Source organism: Saccostrea cucullata, unplaced genomic scaffold (genome assembly GCF_032062105.1).
Source record: "Saccostrea cucullata isolate Sc308-1 unplaced genomic scaffold, CSIRO_AGI_Scuc_v1 ctg261, whole genome shotgun sequence".
Lineage (NCBI taxonomy): Eukaryota > Metazoa > Mollusca > Bivalvia > Ostreida > Ostreidae > Saccostrea > Saccostrea cuccullata.
The window spans coordinates 500,788-509,743 of record NW_026925910.1 but is presented as its reverse complement, the minus strand read 5'-3'; the positions used below and the strand labels follow the sequence as shown (position 1 = coordinate 509,743).

Genomic DNA, 8,956 nt, shown 5'->3' with positions numbered 1-8,956 from the left:
CCCTTTACTTTCTTGATACAGAACCAGAATAAAAGTCAACTGTAGGATATTTAATGCACAGGGAATGAAAAGTATACAGTCCACTAAATCTAATTTATATTAATGACTATTTTGTTTCTGTACAAAATCTAGATCAAAAAAATAATTTCCCCCCTTGATACAGAAGCAGAATAGAAGTCAACTGTATGATATTTAATGCAAAGGGAATGAAAAGTGTAGAGTCCACTGTTTCTGTACAAAATCTAGATTAAAAAAATAAATTCAAGAAATATCCAAAAATACATAAAAACTACTTTTTGTAATCTCATACTGCCCAAAAATAGACCCTTGATGTTGGTATATTAAGTATGAATATGAAAATATAAAATCTGTGCCATCTAGAATGCTGTATAGATTAAATTGCACTACTGGTCAAGCTTTAAATTCAAGAAAAAATTAATGTTCATATGTGTTCACTGTTAGTTCTGGCAGTGCATCTTAAAGTTATGAAAAAGTTTATAAGTAATAGACTGACAACCTTACAAGACACAGAGGACAAACAGACAATATTCATTCAGCACAAAACTCTATAATTGTTTTAACATCTTTAAAATACATTTTGCATTCACTGTAATTAGTCTCCTTAGGTGACATTTTTTGCAATAAAATCTGCTCATTATTTTAATACCGTATATTAGTGGAAATTTTAGCGAGACACAAATTTAGCGATTAGTCCTTAAAAACTGGTAATTTATTTTTAGCAAGATGTTATTTTAGCGATTTTAAAATGCACATTAAAGAGGCTATTACAAATAAACGCAATTAATTTTTAGCGATATTTAATTTTAGCGATCTCGGCACCCTCGCTAATAATGCCAAAATTAAATCCTCGCTAAAAATTCTACTTATACGGTAGCTAATTCATACATGTACAGTCGACTTGCGATATCTAGATCACCGCTATCAAATAATATGGATATGTTTAAGTGATTTTGAAGTCCCAAGCACTTATTTCTTATGTATTTAACCCTGGATATCTTGAATCCTCAGATATCTCAAACTATTGTCTTGGTTTCATCAAGTTAGGATAACGAGGTTTGACTGTAATTGAATATACAAGTTTCTTTGGTAAAATCATTTATGTTCTACATAGATTTTAATATTATGAAAGAATTTTATCTAAACAAGAATTTTAGTGATATTTAAAAAATATTCCTATTATGTTTTCCCTGACCACATCATTATTATATGACACAGTTCTTATAAAAAAAAACAATACAATGCAACAAGTACAGTATATGACTAGGAATGTGAAGTAAGATCATAATAAATAATCTGAAAACAAATCAAAGATGCAAGAAATTAAAATAATAATAATGAGGTAAACACAAATATTTACACAAACCTACTGGAACTTGTAATTATTTTAAAATGGTGGAAATACATTTGTAATTTTTTTTTCTACATGTAACACTCTTACTTGAATCTCTTCTGTCTTACTGCATATTATTATTATTATTATTCCATTTCATTTAAATGAGTTGATATGTAGTAGATTAATTTAGCCTGAAGAACTGTAGCTCTCTGCTTGAGAAAATTCGGAAAAGATAAAGCAGAGAGCTACAGTTCTGCAGCTAAGATTAATTTTGACCAATATTACTGTGATATTACTTTATATACACTCCCTTTTTGTGGATAAAATAACAGAATACCATTAGTAGCATATTTCAGCTTTAAAGTGTTATGAATTTTTTATGATTAATATTTCCACCAGTGTTGAAACACCAGAGTTAACCAAATCATAAATCTTCTATACTGTTTCAATTCACATACTAAAAAATTATTTAACACTGTTCATACAACCTAATATACACATACATTTTTTATATGCAGTAAGGTTGATTTAAAATAATATAATGAAGTCAGTAAATAAATGAAAAATACATTTTCAACATTTCAAAAAGAACCCTTGGATAATAAGAGAAAACTTGCTTTTGACAAGCAATACACATGAGAAGAAATATTAAACTAAAGACAGAAGATATTAACATAATCAAGCATACAAGATGGATTTAGAGCATAACACACAGATTGCACACTTATAGCTTAAATAATGTACAAACATTTCAAATATGTTCAGTCTTCGTATATTCTATGTTCAGTGTAAAAATTTACAATAATGAGCAAATTCAGTGTTGTATCTTTTCATTGTATATCACATGGTAAATTATTCACACACCTTATAAGGAGATGCACCAAATATTCACATTAATCTAGCACACAATATATCCTATGAATGTACTTTAAATCCTACACACACATACAATCACTCTATTTGACACAAGAACAATTATTAAAATCACTCGGAGTAAATGGGCAGGGGATGAGCCTCAGTGTTAAACACAAACTTGTCTAGGGGTATCAGTTTAGGATCGTCACTGAATAATAAGAACAGGTACTTGAGAGTCTCTGCTAAGAAGAAGCTCTCTAGTTTGTCTTTGTACCCTGGGTTACTCGGGCTCTTGACATTGTTGATGGAGGAGAAGCCAGCCCCCTCGATCTTGGTGTATTTCATGAAGGCTAGGAAGATCTGCCAGCCCCAGTCTCGGTACTTCTTGTCCTGAGTAAATCGGTACATGTAAAATAGACTCTCTACGGTCTCTGGACGCAACAGGTTGTGGGCATCTAGCGGCTGAAATGGAAGAAGCAAGTTCTTTGTTTAATACTTATCACAGAGTTAAATACTTATCACAGAGTTAAATATATTATTTGAAGTATACCTAGTTTAGTATAGGAGATAACATTTCCAGAATTATGAAGCATTTAAAATTTTCTTTTTACACAATAAAAAGGAAATAATTTCCAAAACATTTCTCACAAATTTAAGAGTATTGCAAAAATTATTTCTGCCTTACTTTGACTATGAGATCATCACTGGAACCTGGTGCCTGATTAAAATACACAATCTCAGGACTGAGTTTGGTTGGCATTTTATTATACATTTCATAACATGTTTTCGCTAATTTAGTGGCAATTTCCATATGATCCTTTGGAAGACCATGTTGATGCCCCAAAGCCAATGTTCCTGGCATAAAACAAACTAAATGATCCTGTGAAAATGAAAGAAAAAGTGAAATTGGTTTTTTTTTATTATTCCAGGTCTATAATACTGTATGAATGAATGAGAAGAAAAAAATATTTTCAAAAGTATATCCCTATGGTTGATGCCAATTTTTTTTTTTATCATGTACCGGGTATCAATGAAAATTCATGTTTTTTAATCAAATGAATATTGATTAAAATCCCCCCCCCAAAAAAATTAATACTTTTAAACAACTAGAATTCATATGAAAATCCCATTGAAACAGTTGCAGAATGGATATAATTGATAAGTGATATGAACACTTGCTACAGCTGCCTCACCATTTTAGGACTGAATGACCTCCCTCCCAGTAGCTCCCCTATGTACAGCAGTTTACTGGGTTCAGATTCCTTCAGTAAGTGAGTCTTAATGCCCTCTACTGCCTGCACATAGTCCTGTTTCAAACTGTAGAAAAAAAAATCCAGGTATTAACAAAATCATCATAGATGTTTTAAAAAAGAATTCAGAGCACATTCCTCTATGCTTTACTTGGTTGTTGACAATAAGTATTTATTGTACATTTCCCCTCTTAAAACTTGATATTCTATGATACATGTTGAAGATACATACTACTCCTTCTGTTTTCCTGTCTGTATCCACTGCTTCAATAAATACTCATAGTAACTGTCTCCTCTAGCACCAAATGTAATGGTGGCAGAACTTCTGAAAGACCCTGTATTGGCATTGATAAATATTGGCACTAGTCCATCCTTCTTTGGTAGTTTGTGAACATGTTCTGACACTACATCTACTGCATGCTGAAAAATTGTACAGAAATTCATGAATACAACAGTACTGTGCATTTTTCAAATTCAAAATTAGATTACAATCTGATCAATCATACAAATAATGCACGTCTTTTAGATGCAAAGTTTAGTTACATGTTCAAAAATACTGTAAACCAAGAATACAATTGTAAACCACAGATTCATTATCCATTCAAGAGAAGTCAATTTAGTGCATTTGGGAATGAATAGTGAACTGTTCACACCTATGAAATTACAGCCTGAACTCCAACAAGTTGGAAGTACAATGCTCTTTTGTGTAGACCTGATGACAAAAATATATATTTCAAATGCTAAAATCAAATTATGTCTGCTGACCTCATATCTATTATCCTTTGTGATTCTGCTGAGATCTCGGAATTCCAATTGTATGGTGGTCACCTCTGATGTGCTGCTGTCAGGGCCCCACCGGGGGGCGTGGGCATGTCCAGTCCTCAGGTTCACATCAGAGAAAGGGACATTTGACGGAGATTTAAAGCAAGGTAAAAGGCGATCCCCCAACTCTTTCTACAAGAAAGTTGATCAGTATTTTAAGTAGAAGAGAATAAGAATAAGCCGAAGATCTAAAACTTAATGATGCAATAATTATAATACATTTTTAGATGATTTTATTTGTTTTCTTAGAGTATTAGACTTACAGCCTTGTTTTTAAATACTTCATCATTTGTCAGGTGATAAGCAGACAGAAGTCCTCCCAAGGCACGGATAGTGATCTCAAACAAGTTGACATCTTTATCCTTGTCAAAGGTCAAGGACTTGTCAACCCATTCTCTAGCCTCCAAATATTCTGTAATGAAAAATTTCAACCAATAATGGCACATCTTTTTTGTGTTCCTCAAATGTTTTCTGTATTATGCTTATATACTTATGAGGAAATAACTTCTGCAACCGGAAAAAAAATTAATTCATCTAATTTTGCAGTCTCTAATTAAAATGGAATTCAAGTCTGTACCATTTTTCTCTAACACAGATTTTGTTATCTTTAACTAAGAATCAAGTTAACACATATTTAGCTGGATGTACATGAATATTCTGTCAATGTTCAAAACAAAGCATGAATGTTTTACCATCTTTAAGTCCCATGATAATGGCTGTATCAACAGAATCTACGATAGTCAGACCCACTCCAAACCACTCAGAGTGGCTCTTACTGATTGGATGATATTCATCATGGCCCCAGGCATGCTGTTTATATCCCTTCCAGGCAAACTTAAAGGCATCTTGAATTGCTTTCTGCTTTTCTGAAAACTGTCTCTTTGCTACAATGAAGAATTAGATGTACATGTATTTATAAGTATAAGATTCATTTAGTAGAATCTTGGAACCTTGAATCACATGAAGTTAGATATCAATTCTATATGTATGTTGAAGTAAATCTTTGATCATTCTGTATTATTACTTAATGTCTCAAACTCTAATATCTGAAAGTCTAAATATGTACATATTGATGATTTTTTTTTTAATTTAGCCATGCTGATTTTGAGACAAATCACAATATTTCTTGAAAGGCTGTTGTGAATGTACCCAAGAGCATATTAAATACTTATAACATTATCAAACGCAAAAGGTTAAATAAGTAAGAACTGGAATGGACTTACGATCAAAATAGTCATAAGGCCCATCACTTGCTTGGTCCACAAAATCATCACCTGCTGTCTTTGGAGGTAAATTCTACAAATAATTTAAAATACTGATGATATTACCGGTACTTCTATTCAGATATGAATTATTTACAATGTTGTCAGAGAAAGCTAACACTATAACAGCATATTTTAGATGTATTGGCAACAACAAATGATAAATTTTTTGATAAATAATCTTTGTATTTCTAAATATTGCAGCTTTTTTCCCTTTCTAATATACATGTATTGGTTTGATCATATGATGTAAATGTTAAAATAATTTAAATTGAGCCATATGAATAAAGCGGACATACGATATTAATTCCCATATGCCTATATACATGTATAGCATACTGTAAATCATGATAACACCAGAGAAGCTTTGACTGCTACATTTTTGGAATGTCATTCAAAACAAGCAGCAGCTATTTGTCTCCCTTACTAAATGTCCATCAACATTGTCGTCTCTGTCATTATCTTCATCCTCGTTCCCATGGGGAAATCGCTCGTCCCTTACCAATTGTCCCTCTTTTTCGTAAGGAGGAAGCTGTACTCTGTCCAGTCCCTTGTCTTCTTTCTCGGATTTCTTTCTTGAGGGTGGTCCTTTCTTAATCCTGATATTTTCCTGGTTCTTTTTCTGTGTTGAATCAAACAATTTCTTCATTAAAAATAAGACATATTTATATACGTGGATGATTTCATCACATTTTAAACATTTTTTCTTTTCACTCTGCTTTGAAATTTTTCCTATGCTCACTCTATCCTATTTGCATAATCAAAATTTGCAGCTATTTGATATTTAAGGACGTTCATGTATTGACCATTTTCCAAACTTACCACTATTTGATTAACTTGCTCGGCAGCATGTCTCCGTTTCATTTTCTGTATGTATTCTCGCTTCTCTTGCTCCATCTGCTGTCTCTCTTTTGAGTCCAGAAAATCACTGAGTTCACTTGGTCCTCCATAACTACCTCTATGACCTTTTCTTACTGATGACACTATGTATATAATACTGATTCCTCCCAATAGTAAAACAAAACAAATCACACTTCTCTGTAAACTAGACAGTCTTTTCCATACCTTAAAAAGAAAAACATATCACAATCAAGATTTTGCATTCTTTTCCCATTATACCACTGATATGTCAGGGTTCGACACTAACGGTAGCCCGCTAGCCCGGGACAACTGAATATTGAGGTTGGGCTACCAAACATGCCTTTAAACTTGCCCTGCAGGGCTACTAAGAATTTTACTAAATACTCACCCAGAGCAACAAAAATAATTATCAATGACATACAATGTATCTAATAATTATTAAATCTATTTTCAAACGTTTATAATTATTTTTTTTGTATGTCAAAATTGTAAAATTTAAAGGTGAAAATACCCTAAATGATTATATATGTTAAATTTGGATTCGAATAGAAGAATGTCTAAGGTACAGTCATAGAGTGGCATATAATTTCTACCCAAAATACAGACAGAATGCAGGATTTGGCATCTCTATTTTCAAAATTTTCGATTATTGTGTGATTAGCCACATGCAGGAGCAAACCCCCTCCCGCACCTACCCCCCTCATCGCTTCGTGCCTCGGCCACCAGCCTTCAGCTGCTGGACAACTAATACATGAACAGGGCTAGTAGAAATTCAAAATGGTTAGCCCTGCTGACAACTATGGTTTAAAAGTTAGTGTCGATCCCTGTATGTGCCATCATTCAAATTAATTAACATCCAGTAATATTCTTATTGACATAAATTGAATCATTTTTTATGTACTGGCAGCAAATTTAGAAACAAGAAAGTCATATGTGCTTGTATTTTTTCGGAATATTCTGTGATTTGCCACATAGTGCAACACACCACTAATGCATATTGCCTTTTTTTTGACAATGAACTTATTTTGATCTAAGAGAGATTTGTACAGTCTAAAAGTTTTGGTCTGATGTCTCTGTGTAGAGAGGTCAAATCAAAATTTTTATTGACTAGATATTGTGTCATAAGCACATATCACAACCCCTATATGCAAAATATGCTTTTTCATATTGATTTAAGCTTAGATTTCTAACAATATAATAACACAAACCTTATTGTTAATTATTCTTTAAAAAAATGATTTAAAAATTCAAACCCCTTTTTTATTTATTATCCACAGCTGGCCACAGAAACCCCACATGTAAAGGTTAGCAGAATCCCCCTTCTTGGACCCCATGTATATTTCCTTACCTCACCCCCTCGCGAACTTTGACACTGGCCATAAAATTACACGTTTCATTACCAAACCAAGGCATGAAAGTGCTAACTTTTAACAACATTTTATTTACACTTCCAGTTTGGCAATATATCGATATAAATACACAAGATCTCATTGGCTACTGTACTCTCAGGAGTTTTCCATGCAACTGTATAAGACACAAGAGAAACCCGAAATATTATTTTGGTGCAAATTTGAAAATCGATATTGTTCTAAGTTTCTGACAAATATTTTGTAAGATGACAACGTTTGGGTAATTTTTAAGATGATTTAATAGTTATTTTATGCAAAATTATTTTGCTAAGGATCCTCTCTACACTAGTGCAAAATGTACCAGTAGCCAATGAGATCTTGTGTATTATATCGCAGTTGCCAAGCCGGAAGTGATGAGCTGTTTAGATATTACTTTTTCTTTTAAATGACTTAAATGTAATTTTATGGCCAGTGTCAAAGTTTGCAAGGGGGTGAGGTAAGTATATATGGGGCCAAGTCCAAGAAGTGAATTATTAATTACATGTGGGGTTTCTGTGGCCAGTTGCGGATAATAAATAAAAAAGGGGTTTGAATTGGTGACCTACATTTTTGGTCTCCAGAAAGATGGATACCTTGTGTTATTATATAGTAGAAAACTAAGCTTACTGTATGAAACAAACGCCTCTGTTCCTAGGCCCTGAAAGCTAAATGTAATGGATGTGACAGACTATATACTTTCATTAAAATAAATAGAGTGTAGATCTATTATGTGCATTTACTGTCACATAATTGTAGTACATCGACAAACATCAAGAACTGTCCCCTAACTCAGTAACTGAATGGTTACCTACCCTGAAAACTGACTGTCTCTTTTTGTAGTCTTTTCCATTGCTGTAATCATCAAACCCAAGGTTAATTGATAGCTGGTTTTCACGGGTTGTTCCCTCAATCATTGTTAACCATGCAGAAAACTTTGCACTACCCGTAGAATTTCATTTTAGTTTGAAGAAGTCCAGATTTTTACAATTTTAATTCTCTCACAGCAATCCAAACAAATAAACCGGAAGTAGAACGTGTAAAGTAGGAAATTTTGATCCCGACGAATTCTCTTTTTTTAAAAAAATATAATCTAATCAGATCGTCAAATCTAAATAAATTAATTTACCCTAATAAATTTATTCTTTTGATTTTTAATATTGTTAT

At 32.7% G+C, this 8,956-nt stretch overlaps 1 protein-coding gene across 2 annotated transcripts; it reads right to left on the bottom strand.

The window, feature by feature from the left end:
- Nucleotides 1–226: 226 nt before the first annotated feature.
- LOC134270025 (endoplasmic reticulum mannosyl-oligosaccharide 1,2-alpha-mannosidase-like) lies at nucleotides 227–8,819 on the bottom strand. 2 transcript variants are annotated; one of them, XM_062752196.1, is made up of 11 exons: nucleotides 8,605–8,819; nucleotides 6,366–6,608; nucleotides 5,971–6,165; nucleotides 5,505–5,577; nucleotides 4,974–5,165; nucleotides 4,545–4,693; nucleotides 4,225–4,413; nucleotides 3,692–3,879; nucleotides 3,403–3,526; nucleotides 2,895–3,089; nucleotides 227–2,671 (listed from the first exon to the last, which is right to left on the bottom strand). In XM_062752196.1, the coding sequence occupies exons 1-11, from the start codon at nucleotides 8,704–8,706 to the stop codon at nucleotides 2,339–2,341; spliced, it is 1,983 nt and encodes a 660-aa protein (XP_062608180.1). In that variant the 5' UTR covers nucleotides 8,707–8,819; the 3' UTR covers nucleotides 227–2,338. The 2 variants fall into 2 exon arrangements, with proteins under 2 accessions (XP_062608180.1, XP_062608181.1); XM_062752197.1 differs by having other exon boundaries at nucleotides 6,046–6,165.
- Between the last annotated feature and the right edge of the window lie 137 nt (nucleotides 8,820–8,956).